We start from the raw sequence: 20,572 nt of genomic DNA, 5'->3' as shown, positions 1-20,572 counted from the left end.
TGTCCCAAGAAACCCAACAACCCTGAAAACTATGCCCCCGCGCCCCACTAACCTTCTTCTCCCCTACCAGGTGTTGCGGTGTTGGAGCACTCTGGGGTGTCCAGAGTGAAATTACATTGCCTTTTCTAGTTTTATCATCAGGTTTTATGCCTATTTGCCTTTTAAAATATGTGACTAAATCTGAGCCATCACTACCATCAGAGTCTGGGAACGAGAGTCACACATCTATTTTGAAACTCCAGTAACAGTGAGACTCTGAATTTATTTTAAAGGTAGATTTAGCATTATTTCTCGGTATATGTGAATGTGACAGAAAATTGAAATCAAGGCTGACTTCAATGATTTGGTTCTGTGCAACTGAAAATATGAAATTCTACTACAAAGCAGTAAATTGATCAAGCTTAGGAGTATCCATGGGTTTAGTTCTTGGTATGCTTATATTATGGTATTTATTAGACTTTTGTGTTGACTTATGTGTTTTCAGATGAGAGCAGTAGAGATAAGAGATGTAACTTCAGGGACTTTTAAAGTTCTGGTGGTAGTTAAAGCCAGGAGATAAAAAGAAACCAGGAGATGGTAAGACCTTGAACGCTATGCCTTGGAACCTTTAATGTCAATAAACCAGTTGGTTTTATTGACTTGACGTGAACCAGTGTCATTGAGGAAGAAGAAACCCTAACTGAGCAGTTGCCTTCATCAGATTGGCCTGTGTCTATGTATGGGGAGCATTTTCTTGATCGATGATTGATGTGGGAGGGCCCATGCCACTGGAGTACGTGATGCTAGCCTTAGGCAAGTGTTCCTGACTGATTTAATAAATCAGGCTGGGAAGGCCAGGCATAGGAAGCCAGTGGACGATGTTCCTTGGTGGTCTATACTTCTTCAATTTCAGCCTCTAAGTTCCTACTGTGAGCTCCTGTTCTTCCTTCCCCTCATGATGAGCAGAGTAATCCATATAGACTCTTGCCCAAGCCCAACTTGTTTGTATTCTTAATGTTTTTTATCACAGTGACAGAAATGAAAACTAAAATAGCCAAGGACATAGAGTGAGAAAATAAATACATCAAAGAAAGAAAGAGACCACAAACTAAGTGATGTGTAAAGCGAAAAGGAAATAAGGGCCTTAGGAACTAAGTCAAGGAAAAAGGAAATAATAAGTATGTGTGACAAAGGCTGATACTGAAGAGCACACATTTTACCTGATAAAACAATACTTAAGCTTTCTTCTTGCTGAGTTAGAAGGTTTTGAAGGTAGCAAGTGACATTCTGATGGGAAGTGCCTTCAGTAAGAAGGGCCATTGTCACATGGAACAATTTGTTTTCATCCTGTGAATGAGATTTTGATACAGCTGGAATGAGCTCTCCTTTGCTGTCTCTCCATTCCATGCGAGGCTCTGGGAACCAACCTCCTGAATGACACTCCAACATCACACCTTTGATATTAGGTGGATGCATATGAATCTGTATGTCTGAGCTTGTGGCTGGTTGCAAAGAAAAGAAGAAAACAATGTTGCTAGATATAAATAGAAAATAAAACAACAGAAGAAAAGCTCTTTTTAGTTTTAATCCCAGTTTAAAAGATACATTAATAGTCAAAAGTCTACAAGACTCCTGTTACCATAAGAAGCTCATAAAAATGGGAATCATCATATTGGAAGGTAGTAAGACACAGCCAAAAGTATGTCCAAACTAAGTCAGCTGAGGAAATGCTTTCATATGTTTTTTTCATTTATTTAAAGTTTTTTTGGGGTGGTTATTTACTTAATCTAAAAAATTAAGCTAGTCTTCAGATTGTGGTGAACAGAAATAAATATTTGACCCTCATAGAATTCATAACTTAAATTTTAATTTTATCATTGTCACTAGGTATATTTTAGCCTCTGTAAATAGATTATAAAAATAAATTTTATTGTAAACAGTATTAAAGAAAACATCCAGGTTAATTGGTATGACATAAAACTTGGATAACGTGTAGGCAAAAATGAATATATGGAGATTTAACATACTTTATCAAAAGTGATCTGTCTAATAAAATGTCCCTGGGATAACAAAAATATATATCTGTGGTAACATAGTAGCTGTTTGCCATTTTTAGTAGTTGTATGGAGCAATGTTCTACGTTGTGTGGCTCAGCTACAGACTGCAGTCTTGAGTGTCATATTGTATCTAATAAAAATTGATCATCTGGGTCTGGATATATATATATATATATGCACACATGCATGGATTTGTTCAGTTCCCTTTAAAATCTTTACATTCAATCCACCTATTTTTCATTTAGAACAATTCAGAGTAAGTAAAGTAGCATAAACATCATATCGTTGTCTATACTTCATATATATTATTACATCCGAGTACAGTGATGATTGTAGTTAAAATCTTTTCTAAAAGTTATTGGAGAATTAATTGAGCAACAAATAGTAATTGATTTAGACTGAAATGGAAATGAGTATTACCAGTAAAAAGAATAACTTTTTTTAATTAAAAATATACAACATATTTTGATTATTTTCCATACCCATTTCCTCTGATATCTTCCACACATCTCTCCACACCAAAATTTATAGTACAAAGCGCATTTTAAAAAATGCAGTTCATTTGAAGAATTATTAAAGTGTTGTCAGATATATTTGAAAGGATACTAAAATAATCTGATTGTATATTAAAAATCTAACAATGCATGTAGATATGACACAGAAATATTTACTAATAGAACCAATTTCTGCACTGTAGCAATTAAATAAAAACAAATACATAAAGTTCAGCTTGCTAATCACAATGCAACAAGAGTTAAACTCTAAGAATTTTCCGACCACTCATCCCTTGATAGGCTTTGGGTACACAGTAGTCTTAGAAAGCTCCATGATTACCTGTGACCTTGGCCTCTGTGATGTGCTCTTCATAGAATTCGCCATCTTTGAAGAGGCAGTGGTATGACCCATCATCATCAGCAGTTACTTTAAAGATCCTGAGGGTCACTTTCCCTTTTCCAATGGCATCCTTCAGAAGTTCTGTCCGCTCCACATACTTGGAGATGGTTTCTCCATGCAGGTCTTTACCGTTCCTGTAGAGGTGCACAGGTTGTGTATAGTGGTTCCGGAACCAGCGAATCTCCATGTGCTGTGCTTGTTGCGGTGGAGACAACTGACAACTGAGCTCTAGCATACCACCCAATGGAGCCAAGACCGGCCTCTGTAAGCCAGTCACTGTGAACCGTTCTGTGAAGAATTACAATCAAAAGGCAAGAGTATGAATTAGTAAACATGTCCACACCCTTTGTTGAAATCACTCTGTCTACTCCTCACTCTTTCAAACACACACACATACGTCACTGTTTCTGATGTAAACATGTTTTTGTTTTGATCCCAAGTGCTCGATGTCAAACAGACTTCTGTGAGAGTGTGTACTGTTTGTCTGCTAGGAATAGACTTTTGAGAGAACACTAGAAAAGGAATTGCCTCTTGCATGATGTCTTTGCTAACTGGTAGACATGCTAGTATGGACAGCGAGAGTCCCAAAATGAGAGGGCTGGATTTTTAGGTTTGGTATTTCTTCCCATCCTTTGTCTGTTTATTGATCCATTTCAAGACACTGCAAGAGAGAAACACTCCAGAGAATGCTTCAAAGTCCCAGGTTCTGTCTGTTGCTTTGATTCTGACTACTGTGGTTGCAATTCCTTTACTGAAATTTCTGGTTTGTTGTTTAACAGGTCTGTTAAAATCCTTATTACAAAGAGTGGAATGGCTCCAAGGAACTGAGCCTAAAAAGGTCTATCTTTCCTATTCCTATTAACCTCATTCCTCTCCTATCTAGGGTAGGAGCAATAAGCATTAAAGAACTTCAAATAAAGCAATTTTTAAAAAAAAAGTTCAAAACCTACACTTTACTTAGGATCACTTTGTTTATTCTGAAGGCATTTCAGTTACTAACTATTTAATTGATAGAGAAACATAAACTATTACTACAAGTGGTTGGAGAAGATTTGTAAAGAATTATTGGAGGTCCTGAGCCACTTGAAGACAGGCTGAATTCAAGATAAATTAAGACAATGTGCAAAACTTGGTCATGGAAAATGGCAATATAAATAGGCAATGTCATGTCACAGAGATTTTGATCAACTGAGGCTTCAGGTACAGTAAAGAATTTACAGCCTATGGTCTTGTGATACATGCACAATGTTTATAGATGAGAGTGTGGCTGTCACTACTCTCACTTTGCATTAAATACTCTACCATTTCTGTAATATAGATGACAGTGCTGGTCTGATGTATTTAATAATAGGCCTGTGGTTTATGATATATTCTTCTTTTTTTCAGGATTTATTTATATAGTATTCTGCCTGCATGTTTGTTAGCAGGCCAGAAGAGGGCACCAGATCTCATAATAGATGGTTATTTGCCACTGTGTAGTTAATGGGAATTGAACTCGAGGAGTTTGGAAGAGCAGCCAGTGCTCTTAACCCTTGAGCCATCTCTCCAGGCCCATTATGATATATTCTTCAAATGGCCATGTATCTAGGTATTCCTCCTCTACCCTGATAACTTCATAGGTGTTATTTTCTTTACTTACATGATTAGGTTATTTGTAATTTTGTTCCTCATGCTCATACTGGTTGGTGAAGGTGGTTACTTGCACAAATGTATACAGTCATTTCAATTCCACATGTACACTCAAAATGTAGAAGATTGTTGCACTGTAAAATGGAGTCACTCAGGGCAATACTCAGTTTGAAAGTAGAAAAGTAGAAAAAAGAGCAGGGCACAGACTAAACTCTACAGTAAATACGTATTAAAAATTAGCTCAATATTGTGGTATTGTGAATCAAAATATGCTATCTACTTATTATTAGAGTAGCTTAAATTCAAAACATTTGTGACATGAAATAATGACAAAAGATGAAAACATTACAACTGTTATTTATGGCAGGTAGTAATTCACCATGATTCAAATACTATGGAAGACAGTTTGGCACATTCCAACAGTGCTAGATATAAGCTTACCATAGTTTTTTCTCATAGTCATGACTCTAGATGTAGTCCAAAATTAATTGAAAAGTACATCTATATTGAAATTTGTGCACAATTATTAACATTTTCATCGAGAGTCCAAAAATTGGAAGCAATCAAAATGTTCTTCAGTTGAGGAGGGTAAAAACTCAACTCTAATAATTTATACAATGAAATATTAAGTGATAAAAGAACTAGTACAATAGTGACACAAATAATCAATGCAGTAACCAATCAATTTTTCATGTGATTTAATGATGAATCCGTGAGACAGAAACAATTTTTGACACTCCAGAAATCACTACCTTGAGATTTAAAATCCCATCCTGAGAATGGAAGATATGGAACAAAGCTCTTTCCCTCTTTCTGAGCTGCTGTGTGCCTGCTTTAGGAACACATGACATATCTCCAAGGTTACAGGTAGTTAGTTACATGAATTTGTCACCTGTTATCTTTCCCCATGCAAATAGAGCATTGCCAGCATCCTAGTCCCAGCAAATAACATGCGTTCACACTCAAAACTCCGCATACTACTTAAGGTTTTTAAGTCTCTCTTTTACATTAAATAAAGTGAGGAGTATTTTTTACTTATAATGGCTCTTTATTGTGAGCTGTAACATTGTGGGAAAGAAAGAGTCCCATTCTCCCCAAATAGTTCATTTCTGGCTTGCCAGACTTGAATGTTAACCAGACAGTTGCCACAGAACCACCTTGGTCACATTTGGAGCTTGCCTGGCAACCATGATCTTCTGCTATTCATCAGTGAGCCAATGTAAATTTCTGTATGTCCCAATTCTGAGTCAAGAAAAATGAATCTATCTGTGCAATAGTGATATGATTGTTTATGGGGATAACTAATCAATTTCTTATTGGATTTGAAGCCTATACCACAGGAGAGAATAGAGTGTCTGGTATGGTAAACTTGGTCAAAAGGTCATGGTTGGGGAGGTCAAAGTTCCTTTCAGTCTTGTTTGGAGTCATTGTTGCTTAAGTTCATTGATATGTTTCCTGCTTGGTGGCTTTCACAGAAATTTCTATAACTGTGGAAGCTATTCAGCTTGGAGAAAGTTTCCAGGTCAGTTCCAGTTTGATTTCTCTTTGTTTTTCAACCAAAGTGTTTTAAGTCTCTAATTAGATTTATTTAGGCTCCCGTATGTGTTTTAGGTAGCAGAGATATATTTTAGATAGATAGAGGGTATTCAAGCACTTCAGAGATCTACAGAAAATGGAATTTAAGATGTTTTAGTAATACAAGGCTTTTTCATGACAGTGAAACACATCAGCTCCTGGTAGTACCACATTCTACTTCAAAGATGATAGATACCAAAAGACCTCAACATAGAGCTTGCTTCACATGTGGCAAAGCTAACCACTGGGGAAAAACTTGCCTCATGTCTGAACTGCTGACATCATGATGTTCAAACTGTGGACAAGAAGGACACTGGGAAGTCAACTGCTCAACTTTGCTGAGACAATGTAGACCAGTCCTTCAAATTTGCTCCTTCACAAAAAAGTCTGTCAGATATTCTGGGCCTGTAGGTCAAAGATGGATGTCCTGATGATACAGAGGAGCCTTAGGTGATAAAATTACTCACTTATAAGTGAATATTAAGCCAGCATAGATGTCCTCTGAGAGACACCCAGTGGGGGATATGTACAGATACTGGGACTCACTGCTGGACTCTGGATGGAATGCTGACAGTGGTATGGAAGAGTGAGGGGATGGAAGGTCCCAGAGTGTCCAGGAACCCCATAAGGAGTCCATCATGGCCAGTGGATCTGAACCCAGGGGACGCCACACAAACTGTTATACCAGCTAAGGGACAATGCATGCAGTAACCTAGACCCCCTCTCCAGAAGTAGCCAATGAATAGTTCATTCTCCACAGTTGTGAGGGAAGCAGGAGAAGCCTCTGACATGAACTCTGTTTGGTAAATACAATTCTTACCTGATAGCAGTTTACAATTTTCTTATTATATATAGTTTACTGAGAGAAAAAAATCATTTATTGGACTAAAAGCCCCAGGGACATTGTGGGGTAACTTTTTTTTATAAACTATGTGAAAGTTATTTCTGTATATTCAGTTGTTGATTACTATACTAACAGACAGCTGGGTAATGGCCAGATTTTGGTATTGTATTCTTATGGCTCATTATGGCATCATATTTTGTAATGTCTTACTCACTCATTGATTGCCTTAATAAAGAGCTGAGAGCTAATATTTAGACAGAAAGAAGAAGGTAAGACTTCTGGGCTAGAAGAGGGTCTCTGTGAGAAGATGCAGATGCAGAATATTTGCCAGCAGGCCATTGAGGTATTTGGATGGGAATATCAACAGAGAGGTAAAGGTGACCATGTGGCAGGATGTAGGAGCAGGATTAGACAGGTTAGAGTAGCTGAGAGTCTGCTCAGCTAAAGGCCTAAGCTTCAATAAATATTAATAGGCCTATGTATCATTATTTAACTACAGTTATGTCTTAAAAAATCCTGATGTAGGCCAAAAGACCAGAAGACTAAAGAGGAAATAGAAAACTAGGAACAAAATATCCAGCCAGCAAAAACAAATAAGAAATCAGCACCTAGACGTAGAATCATCCGAAACCAAGATGCCCAAGTGCCAATGTAAGAACAGAATCAAAAGCAACAGGACAAGATGGCACCAACACACATAGATATTCTATAAGAACAAGACCTGAATATTCCAAAACAACTGAAAAAAAAACAATAAAATGACATTAAAACAACTTTTAAAAGATGATAGAGATCCTTAAAGAGAAAAAAAAACCTCTTAAAGAAATCAAGGAAAATACAAACAAAAATGTTTGGAAATCAATACATCTTCTAAAGAATGCCAATAACAAACAAACAAACACACAAAAAGGTGAAGAAAACTGTTTAAGACTTGATAATGGAATAGAAACAATAAAGAAATCACAAACTGAATAAAAACTGGAAATGGAAAAGCTAGGCAAGCAAAGGGAAACTAAAGACACAAGTACAACCAACAGAATGCAAGAGATGGAAGACAAAATCTCAGACATTGAAGATACAATGGAAGAAATAGATACATTTGTCTATGAAAATGTTAAATTGAAAACATTCTTAACAAAAAAACATATGGGACATTTGAGACACTATGAAAAGACAAAAATGAAAGAATAATAGAAATAGAAGAAGGAGAATCAGAGATCAAAACCCAGAAAATATATTTAACAAAAATCATAAAAGAAAACTTTCCTAGCCTAATGTACATTCCTGTGAAGGTGCAAAAACCATATAGAACACCAAGTAGAGTGGACCAGAATGGAAAGTCTCTACATCACATAACAATCAAAATACTAAGCATACATAGCAGAGTAAGAATATTAAAAGATGTAAGAGAAAAGTACTAAGTAACTTACAAAGGCAGACCTATTAGAATTATACTTATCTTCTTAACAGAGACTGTAAATAAAAGCCAGAAGGGCCTTGAAAGATGTCTGGCAGGTTCTAAGACTATCAATTAAGAAAACTATACTTAGCAAAATTTTCAATTATCACAGATGTAGAAAATAAGATATTCTAAAATTACATCAAATTTAAAGAATATCTCTTCACAAATCCAGTTTTATGGATAGTACTAGAAGGGAAACTCCAACCCAAGAAACCTAACTACACCCATTAATGCACAGGCAATAAATACTTCCACACCAGAAAAACACAAAGAAGCAACACACACACATACATACACACACACACACACACACACACACACACACACACACACACAAACACACACAAAACCACCATCATCACCATCAAAACTTACATATTAATAGTGGAAAACTTCAGTACACAACTCTCATCAAGGGACAGATCATTCAGACAAAAACTAAACAGAGAAATTATGGAACTAACAGATGTTATGAATCAACTGACCTAACAGATATCTACACAACTTTTCACTCAAACACAAAAGAACATTGCTTCTTCTCAGTATCTCAAGGAACTTTCTCAAAAATTGAACACATACTCAGTCACAAAGCAAATCTCAACAGATACAAGGACATTAAAATACCTCCTGTATCTTTTCAGATTCCCACAGATTAAATCTGGATTTCAACAACAACAGAAACAGGAAACCTAAAAACTCATGGAAATTGAACTACTCTCTTCCAAAGGACTACTGGGTCAAGCCAGAAGTAAACAAATAAATAAAAGATATTTTAGAATTCAATGAAAATGAATGCACAATGTACCTAAACTAATGGGACATAATGAAAGTGGTGCTAAGGCAAAAGTTCATAGCACCAAGTGCTTTCATGAAGAAATGGAGAGATCTCATGCTATGACCTTAACACTATACATGAAATCTCTAGAACAAAGAGATGCAAACACATCAAAGAGAAGGAAGGAAATAATCAGGTGGTTGAAGTCAATAAAATAGAAAAAAGAGGGCAATTGAAGGAGGCAAGGAAACAAAAAGTTGGTTCCTTGAAAAAAATTAACAAGATAGATAAACCCTTATCTATACTAACTAAAAGACAGAGAAAGAATATCCATATTAACAAAACCAGAAGTAAAAATGTGGTAATAACAACAGACACTGAAGCTATCCAAAGAATCACTAGATCATACTTTAAAAATCTGTACACCACAATATTGGAAAACCTAAAAAAAATGGACAATTTTCTTGATAGATACAATTTACCAATGTTAAATCAAGATCAGATAAACAATTTAAGTAGATCTCTAACCCACAAAAAAAATAGAAGCAGTCATTAAAATCTTCTAACCCAAAACACCCCAGGACCAGACACTTTTCCTAAAGAATTCTACCAAACTTTCAAAGACCAGCTACTGCCAATACTCTGCAAATAGAAACTTAAGGAACATCAACAAATTCATTTTATGAGACAATGGACACTTTGAAACTCAAACTACACAAAAATTCAACAAAGAAAAAGAATTACAGATCATTTTCCATCATAACAATTGATACACAAATACTCAATAAAATATTGCAAACTGAATTCAAGAACATATAAAATTGATCACCCACTAAAATCAAGTAGGTTTCATCCCAACAATGCATGGATTGTTCAGCATATAAAACTCGGCAAATGTAATCTTCTGTATAAATAAACTGAAAGGAAAAAAAACCACATGATCATCTCAGATATTGAAACTGTCTTTGACAACATCTAACACCTCTTGTTGGTAAAAGTCTTGGAGAGATCAGGGATAGAGTGGATATACTTAAATATAAAAAAGGCAATTTACAACAAGCCTTTAGTCAACATCAAATTAAATGGAGAGAATTCAAATAAATTATCCTACAATGAGGAACAAGACCATATCTACTAATATATTACTTTAAGTTTTATCTAGGGCAATAAGACAACTAAGGGAGGTCAGGAGAATTCAAACTGGAAAGGAAAAGAATCAAAGTATTGATATGTGCAGATGATAAGGCAGTTTAAATAAGCAATTCCAAAAATATTTACCAGGGACCTCCTACAGGTGTTAAATATATCTAGCACTGTGGCTGGATACAGGATGAACTCCTAAAATCAGTAACCCTTCTATGTATACAAATCATAGCAGGGCTGAAAAAGAAATCATGGTTACAACATCCTTCACAATAGCTACACATAATATAAAATACCTTGAGATAATTCTAACCAAGCAAATTCAGGCCTATATGATAATAAATTTAAGTCTTTGAGAAAGAAATTTGAAGATATAAGAATATGGAATGATCCCTCATACTCACAGATATAGGATTAACATAGTAAAAATGGTCATCCTACCAAAAGCAATCTATAGTCAATGTAGTTCCCATGAAAATACCAACAGAATTGATTACAGATCTTGAAAGAATAATTCTCAACTTCATATGGAAAAACAAAAATTTAGGTAAGCTAAAACAATCCTAAACTATAAAAGAACTTTCCATACTATCACTATTCCTGATTTCAATCTCTAAGACAGAGATATAGTAATAAAAGCAATGTGGTATTGGCATATGTCAGACAGGTTGATCAATGCAATTGAGTCAAAGATGCAGACATAAATCTACACACCTATGAAAACCTGATTTTTGATAAAGAAGCCAGAATTATGCAATGGAAAAAGAAAGTATCTTAATCAAACGGTGCTGGTCTAACTGGATGATTGCATGTAGAAGAATGTAAATAGATTCATATCTATTACACTGCACAAACTCAAATCCAAGTGGATCAAAGACCTCATAAAATTAGACACACTGAACCTTATAGTAGAGAAAGTGCACAATAATCTTGAATGCACTGGTTTAGGAGATAACCCTGAAAATAACACCAATAGCACAGAAACTGAGATAAACAATTAATAAATGGAGCCTCATGAAACTGAAAAGCTTCTGTTAGGCAAAAGACACTGTCAGCAGGACAAAACCAGGAGCCTACAGAATGCAAAAATGTTTTCATCAACTGTGTATCTGACAGAGGATATCCAAAATGTCTAAAGAACTCAAGAACCTAGACATTAGAAAACCAAATTGTTAGCATAACCCACCTCCACACGTATTGTATATAATGGCTATGAAGGTGTTTCCCTGTATTCTATTTTTTTAAAAAATATTTTATTAATTTATTTATATTACATCTCAATTGTTAGCCCATCCCTTGTATCCTCCCATTCCTTCCTCCCTCCCACTTTTCGCCTAGTCCTGTCCCCTATGTCTGTGACTGAGGGGGATCTCCTCCCCCTATATATACTCATAGGGTATCAAGTCTATTCTTAGTAACTGCTATCCTTCCTCTGAGTGCCACCAAGCCTCCCCATCAAGGGGACACGGTCAAAAAATGGGCACCAGAGTTTGCATGAAAGTCAGATCCCACTCTCCACTTAACAGTGGAGAATGTTTCCCTGTATTCTCAATGGTTGATTGATGTGCCAGCAGTGCACAAGGGCTGGAGTATATGCAAATGTTTGCTGCTTCCTCACCTGGCAGAAAAAAAAAGGCAAGCTACAGTGGGAGAGGTCACACAGCCCTCACTGGCCAAAAGCCAACACTATGGAATCTCTCTATGCTAATAGCTCTTTTGTAAGAGGAAGAGGTGTGGCATTTCAGCAATAAGATGCTGGCAGATGAAGCTAGGGCAGAAGAGAGAAGCAGAGGAACTGAAGCAGAACTGGTGGGAATTCAACCTGTACAGCCACTTTGGAAATCAATACAATGGTTTCTCAGAACCAATTGGGGAACTTGATTTACCTCAAGACCCAGCTATTCCACTACTGGGCGTATACACAAAGGACTGTCTAATCTGTCATAGGGACACTTGCCGATATATGTTTGTAGCAGCGTTATTCATAATAGCCAGAAACAGGAAACAACCTAGAAGTCTCTTAAGCAAAAGATGAATTAAAAATGTGGTACATTTACATATTGGAATATTACTCAGCTGTTAAAAACTATAGCATCATAAAATTTGCAGGCAAATGAATGGAACTAGAAAAAAAAACATCCTGATTGAGATAACCCAGACCCAGAAAGACAAATGTGGTATTATGCGTGTATAAGTGGATATTAGCTACAAAAATATAGTCATTCTAACATCCACAGACCCCAAGAGGGATAGTAGCAAGTAGGAAGTCAAGCTTAAGGAGGAATATGGGTGGGAAAGCTGAGGAATAAAGGAACTAAGAGAGGTGAGGAAGAAAATACTGAGAGAAAAGCCTGGAATTGAAACATCTTTAAATCCCAGATTCTGTAGGTCTCTGAGGTTTTCGACGAACTTATCTATTTTACTATATCTATCTATAGAATCATGTCTATCTTTTAAACCTAGGATGTATATTCTTGTGATAAAAATAGACTAGTAATTGACATGACCATGATTTGATCAACTAACAGTTACCTTGTTTTACTTAACTATCCTAAACTGCCTGCAATAGCACTTTCAAAGTATTGGAAGTAAACCTGGTATTATAATTGAGTTGGATGGGTAAAATACCTCATATTAGAGTAGAAATATTGTAGTGGATGTAAACATGCTTTTCTTTTTATCCCAAGTGTCGGATAGGCATTGGACGTACACATGTTTTTATTTTGATCCTACTTATGGGATGGGGAACAGACTTGCGAGAAAGTAGGTGATGTTTATTCACTTCAAAGTCAACCCACTTCATGGGGGGGGCTTGGTTTTTGCCAGATGAAACAAATCCTAATACAGACACTGAGAGGATACATACACACACACACACACACACACACACACACACACACACACACACACATATATATATATACACACACACACACAAAACAGGAGGCAGGGGCTTTTTGGGTCTTAGTATTGTTTGGCTGTTCATTGCTCCACTTCAAGACACTCCTAGAGAGACTGCTTCAGAAAAGGCTTCAAGGCTCTGTGCTGTGGCTGCTGTTCCAGGTTCCAGCAGCAACTTTGGTGGTTTTGTTGGTCTGCTGAAATCCTGCCGACTATACCAGGAGAATCACCCTAGGAATTGAATTTAACAAGGTCTACTTTTCCTGTTCCCATAAACCTCCTTTCTCTCCTATCTAGGGTAGGTGGTTTGAAAGAGAGATATAAGCATTAAAGAACCTCAAATAAAGTAGGATTGGAAAAGATGAAGCCTACAAAATATCTACAATGTGTGTGAAGGCTAATCTCTCTCTTTTTTTTTTTACATCCCAATCCCAATAAAACTTTATTTGTACAACAGCAGCAGGCTGGCCCAATAGGCCTGAGCCTATCTTGTGCCCAAAACCTTATTGCTTTGTAAACACAACTGAAATTGTACTCTTTTTAAAAATTTTTTATTAATTTATTCTTGTTACATTTAAATGGTTATCCCATCCCTTGTATCCTCCCATTCTTCCCTCCCTCCCATTTTCCCCTATTTCCCCTCCCCTATGACTGTTCCTGAGGGGGATTTCCTCCCCCTGTATATCTTAAATTTGAAGTTTATACTAAAGTGTCAAAATTAAACATCCTTTGCCTCAATATACAAAAATCTATACCAATGAATTAAAAATAACCTTATTTATAAGTAACAATTAAGGCCTTAAGATGAGGAATAGATTTAATAATCTACTTTTTGTCCTATCATCCCTGAATATTTCTATAGTCCCTCTTCTTTCTTTTCAACTCCCATCTGTTTATCAATGAAAGAAATATAAAGGAAAAGAGAGACACCCCCAAGTCCAACCACATTTTCTCTGAAGAAGGCCAATAATAACTTATAACCAACTCCCTCTGAAAATAATCATCCATAGCCCAAAAGAACATCTTACATTTAAAGACATGTCTATTATTTTAAAGATCCTTTGACAATAAGACAGGTTAACTCCTGGCAGCACCCAGCCTACCTCAAAGAAGATGTTGAACATCAATGAACTTCCTTGTGGAGATGGGTTCAAAGGTGACAAAACAACCACTGAGCAAAATGTCCTCATTTCTGCCACAGAAAAAATTCTTACAAAAAAATTGATAAGCTTGAACGCAAGCAGAGTTGATGTTCAGTCTCTGCCTAGACAGGGCAAGCAATCCTTGATAGTTCCTGCCTCACAAATATGTCTGACAGATACACTGGGCCAGAAGCCTGAAGATGATGCTCCAATGTCATAGACAGTTTTGGGTGACTGATAAAGCAGCTGTCTGTCATTGTTTCACTTTGGAAGCTTCTAACCTGCACCTTCAGTTTACTCAGGTATTTAAATTTTATTCCTTCTCAAGTCTCTGATGCAGTTGAAGACCAGATAGTTTAATTTTACAATTAATCTTATTTGTTTAGGAGTTAATCTATTTTTATGTCTAGATAGATGTTGTAAGTTGATATGAAGGAATACAGTGGAACTAATTTAGCTGAAAGGGCCAGATCTTCTCAAAGTCAAACAGTAAAAATAAGATATCCTTTATCGCAGACCTGTAGGCTTAAGATTCTTGTCTAATTTAAATGCTGATTTCTGTACACACGCTCCCCCATATCTGGTTGCAAGCTTTGTTCTGAGACCCTACTGCCCAAATGTTATGTAAACTCTGCTCTCCAATTGTCCCTCGGATATGTGAATAAAGCAGCTTACAGCCATTCTGTGAGCAAGGGAGAGAATAGGGTAAAACTTCCTGCCAGTCATGGGAGGAGGAGTTAGAAGAAGAAATGGGGGATTCAGCCATGGGATTCATCCATAGATAGAGGCCCAGGAAGATCAAGAGGAAGGAGCTAGAGCCAAGGAAAGCTACAAAGTGCAAGTATTACTGGGATGTTTGCTGGGAGCAAGACAAAATATTATAGAGTGTTAATAACAGACTTAAACTGCTCAGGTTGTGTTGTCAAGCTTTGTATTATGAAAAGAGTCTCAAGTATTTTTGTGATAGTTGGGTTAAGAAATAAGCTAAAAGAAACAAACACTGTTTTACAAAAAATAACTTCAACAATGTCCAGTTCAATTCTAACAGTCACATGGTAAAATAGCGATAGGTGAATTGTGCTTTGCCTTGTTAGGTTCCCTTAAAATAATAAAACTTCCTGCATTTGATAATTGGTGTTATAAAATCATGTTTCATTGGTCCTCCTTCTAAGTAAGATGCTTGAAAGATACTTATTTACATTTTTACACTCACCAAGATAGGAAAGATGTTTTCTTCAAGGTGGCCAAATACAAATAACCAAAACACTATGAATGTAGCATTTATATAATTCCTGATTGTTTCGTGATTCTTGTTGTATGTTGTGTATTGTGTTTATGTGTAAAATTTTTTTTAAAAAATAAAAATTAAAAATAAATTTAATAAAAAGAAAAGACTGGAATTGTGGGGCTTTTTAGGGGTTAGGTGGAGAAACTTAGTGTAATATAAACTCCGTGGAATTTACTAGTGTGACACTAGTGAAGACTTCTAGTAATGGAGGACTCAGAACCTTAAGAGGCCATCTCCTGTCATTAGGCAAGGCTTCAAGTGGACAGATTGAGACACTAACTCAGCCACAAATCCTTCAACCTATAGTGTTTCCTGCCTAAAGAGTGTTCTAGGACCTGACACTACCATTTGAGAGAAGAGAGAGACTTCATCCAGCAACTGATGGGAGCAGATACAACGTCTCACAGCCAAAACTTAGGTGGTGCTTGGGAAGTTCTCCAGAGGAGGGAAAGGAGGAGTTGAGGAGCTAGAGGGGTCAAGGATGCCATAAGAACAAGGCCTACAGAATCAACTGATTGAGACTCATAGGGGTTTGCAGAGGTCAGGGAGCCTGTAAAGGTCTGCACAAATGTTATGGTTGGACAGCTTGGTGTTCGTGTGGGATTCCTAGCCTGGGAGCAGGGCCTGTCTCTGATTCTTTTGCATGCTTTCAGACCCATTTTATCCTACTGAGTTGTTTCCCATAGGTATGATATGATAGTATGTGCCTGGTCTTATTATATATTGTTATGCCCTGTTTGGTTAATGGCTGTAGGAGGCCTGCTATTTTCTGAGGGCATGTGAGAGGGATAGGGGTACAGTGGGAGGACAGACTAGGCTGTGGCAGCAAATGAAAACTGTCACCAGGATGTAGCATATGAGAGGAGAGTAACAATGATAATTTAAAAAAGAGAGAGGTTTATAACTGGTCAAAGTACTGAGAAGTGACTGTTTAGTGATTGATGGCAAATGAGGCATTTTTAATCAATGCTCTTTAAAGTTAGGGAACATATTGGAATGGTAGAAACACAAATAATGGATGTAAGGGATGATGGATGGGGAAGGAGTTCTCTAAAATGATATATTTTAGATACAACATGGATATTGCACTCATGGATCACAACAGCTATTAATACAAGTGGAGGAATTGCACGAGATCAAGCCAGTCATCATTACAACTTATAAAGGTCTACCCCTAGCTGAGACACTTATATTAGCAACTGATGAATGCCAGAGAAGGGGCAGTCATTTTTCTTGAGAGTGTGGCTGCTAATAGGTTGCACATGCTATAGTGGGTGGATGGCCTTACATACAGAGGGCACTAACTGGAATCAGGATAAAAAGAGGATATGATGATAGAAGAAAATGAATTGATATGATATAAAATGAATGAAATGGGGGATTTGGGTTGGATATGATCAAGATACATAGTTTGTACATAAAAATGTCAAAAATTTTAAAATTCCAAAATAATTAAAAAGTAAACTAGTAAAATTTAAAGGTATATTATTAGTATGTAAAAGGAATATGTAATTATCAAAACAAAATAAAAGTAAATGCAAAAGAATTCTATACCTCCCATGTACACTTGATGGAGAAGCCTGGTGGCACTCAGAGGAAGGATAGTAGGCTACCAAGAAGAAACTTGATACCCTATGAGCATATACATGGGGAGGAGGTCCCCCTCAGTCACAGTCACAGGGGGAATAGGGGGAAAGTGGGAGGAAGGGAGGAATGAGAGGATACAAAGGATGGGATAACCATTGAGATGTAAGATGAATGAATTAATTTAAAAAAAGAATTCTATACCTCCAAAATATACTTAATAAATATTTTAAAATATTATCTTATAAGAAAATTTTAGACAATGTATTATAGAGCAAAACATACTTCTTAATATCAATGGATTTTTTAAAGCCTCAGTGATTGTCAATCAGACACCTTAAGACTGTGTTCCTGAAGATACCCTGCACATTGGTTGCAAGGCATAAAGGAACCATAATAACAGAGTTGGAAGATTCTTTCTTGTTATCTAGTGCTCATAATGCTAGCAGATTCTATGCAAACTGCTCCCACCCTGGTGGATCACGAAGACCTTCTCCCATGGCCCACCTCAATGACACCATTCTTTTGTTTCAATTACCAACTCCCACAGGCACTATCTGGAAACACTGGAGATGATGACAGGAAATCAGCAAGGTAATATTCACTCTCCCTCCTGTCTTCCAATTCAAATTTACAAATTCTATTAAAAGCTCTGTAGCAGACTATTTGTTAAAGAAAGGGGGGTCTATGTAGATTCTGGCAACACACCCAACTTTTCTCCCTCCTTTGGACCCCTCCAGCCTTCCATTTTACCCCATTTCCATTCCTAACAGTCAGCTCCCAATACCTAGAAACACTTTCTACCCAGGACCCCCAGTGACCATACCCGGAAGGATCTCAAAAGCAGTCCCAACACCCAACTCACATCCACCCTACTCTTCTCAGGCCCAGAGAGGGCAACAGAAACAAATAATTGCATCGGTTTCCCACTCAACAAAGACAAAATCATATTTCATCATCTAGAACTGCAATCATCCTACCCAGATGCCTACATATCAGCATAAAAACACAATCATCACCAGTCAAGACAATATGTATCCACTAGAGCCCAGAAACCCTACTATATAGGACTTAAGAAATGCAGTATAGCTGAAGCACAAACAAGGATTTCAAAATATCTATTACAAACATGTATAAGCTCTTTAGAGAACAAATAAAGAAATCTACTAATGAAACCTATGAATGCATAAACAGTGGAGTGAAGTGAAGAAAACAGTTCAAGACATGAAAATGAAAATAGACTCAATAGGAGAGATCCAAGATGGTGGCGAGCAGTGTGGACCGTGTTTGGAAGCTCCAGTGAACAATTCAGGGAATTGCACAGATTTCTGAGCCAGGAACACCAAGGTCTCCACACCACGGCAGCAGAAGTGCTCCACGGTTTGGAGGGACCAGGGTGTGGAGGACCTGCTTGCCCCTGCACATGGGAGGAGCGCGGATTTTCACGGATCAGAGCAGCAGCGGCAGAGACAGCAGTGTCACCAGCGGCACTAGTGGCACCAGCGGCACCAGCGGCGGTGGCTGAGGTTTGCAGCTCAGAGCCTTCCAGTGGAGGCGATTGGTGTGGTGGACGGTGGGAGTTGCTGCAGGAGAGGGGAGTCTGGACAGGATTTGGGTCACGTGGTGCCTTGAGACCCAAACTGGACTCAGCAGACACTTCAGCCCCAGAGTCCCAGGTTTGCTCAGGGAGCTGTGCCGTGGAGACACTGGCTCAGCTCAGCAAGTAATTCTGCCCAAGGCACTACCTCAGTGCAGCCACAGCTCCCCTGCTGTGACACAGGCTGAGCCAAGTGTTTATTTCCACCCTAGGCACCAGCTCAGCACAGCTGCAGTTCTCCTGCTGTTACGCAAGCTGGGCGGAGCGCTCAGTTCCACCCTAGGTGCTTGCTCAGTGCAGCCGCAGTTCTCCTGCTGTGATGCAGGCTGGGTGGAGCACTCACTTCCACCCTAGGCACCAGCTCAGCACAGCCGCAGTTTTCCTGCTGTGACACAAGCTGGGCAGAGCACTCAGTTCCACCCTAGGCACTTGCTCAGTGCAGTCGCAGTTCTCCTGCTCTGACACAGGCTGGGTGGAGCGCTCACTTCCACCCTAGGCACCAGGTCAGCACAGCCACAGTTCTCCTGCCATGACACAGGCTGGGCAGAGAGCTCAATTCCACCCTAGGAACTAACTCAGTGCAGCCGTAGTTCTCTTGCGGTGACACAGGCAGGGCAGAGTGCTCAGTTCCACCGGAGCAGCCAGCTCAGCACAGCCACAGTTCTCCTGCTGTGGCAGATGGTTCAGGCCCTGAGAATCTAGCTGAGCTCGATGCGTGGTTTGGGCCCAGCATCCCTGGCTGGACTTGGGAGGGGACCCAAAAGGCAGTGGATACCTTAGCCTGATCCAACGCTCATTCAGAGACCCAGAACGATTGCAGGACCCACAGCAAAGGGGAGCTAAGGATCACTGGCTGTGAGAGCTAACCTCCTGCCATCCACACCAGTGAAGTATCAGTGCTTCCAGCCTATGTAAATCGTGAGAAAACAAGTGAATCTATCATCAGACACCCTCCACCCAACTCTGGAAGTTACCCAACAAAAACAGAGACAACAATATGTCTAAAGGACAGCGTAAAATCATACGCAAAAAAACCCAAAACAACATGGCATCTCCAGTTTCCAGCTATCCCAAAGAAAACAACCCAGAGAACTCAAATACAATGGAAACACAAGAAAATGACCTCAAATCCTTGATATGAGGATGATAATGGAGGAAACAAATAAAATTCAAAATCAAATGCAGGAAGACACAGCCAAGCAGGTGTGAGACATAAAAGAAGCACATAGAGTGGAACTGGAAATTTTTCAGGAAAATGTAAACAAGCAGATGAAAGAAACACATAAAACGGTTCAAGATCTGAAGACCTATAAAGCAACAATGGAAGAAGCTCAGGAATATACAAAAAATCAGATGAAAGAAATCAAAAAAAATCTGATCAAGATATGAAGATGAAAATGGATTCAATGATAAACACACAGACAGAAGAAAAACGAGAATGTGAGACCTCAGAGAAGAAGGTGAATGACACAGTGCTGAGCTTTTCTAACAGAATCCAAGAGATGGAAGAACGAATCTCAGGTCTAGAAGATACAATCACAGATCTTGAAGCAACCATTAAAGAAAATGCCAAATCTGGAAAACTCCTGACACAAAACATCCAAGAAATTAAGGACACCATGAAAAGAAGAAATCTGAGGATAATAGGCATTGAAGAAAGAGAAGATATCAGACTCCAAGGCCCAGAAACTATTCTCAACAA

At 38.0% G+C, this 20,572-nt stretch overlaps 1 protein-coding gene across 7 annotated transcripts in view; it reads right to left on the bottom strand.

The window, feature by feature from the left end:
- LOC311598964 (selection and upkeep of intraepithelial T-cells protein 2-like) overlaps positions 1 to 20,572 on the bottom strand; it is a 332,195-nt gene that overhangs the window by 20,789 nt on the left and 290,834 nt on the right. For all 7 annotated transcript variants that reach the window (XM_084784589.1, XM_084784591.1, XM_084784590.1 and 4 more), the window contains 2 exons: positions 2,871 to 3,218; positions 1,200 to 1,481 (listed from right to left, as the gene is read on the bottom strand). In XM_084784589.1, the coding sequence (XP_084640715.1) occupies positions 1,200 to 1,481; positions 2,871 to 3,218 (630 nt within the window). The remainder of the gene's footprint in view (positions 1 to 1,199; positions 1,482 to 2,870; positions 3,219 to 20,572) is intronic.

This window comes from Acomys minous (genome assembly GCF_964271855.1).
Source record: "Acomys minous genome assembly, chromosome: 6".
NCBI classification, from domain to species: Eukaryota; Metazoa; Chordata; class Mammalia; order Rodentia; family Muridae; genus Acomys; species Acomys minous.
The sequence above is the reverse complement of the archived record's forward strand: the minus strand, read 5'-3'. Positions and strand labels throughout refer to the sequence as shown.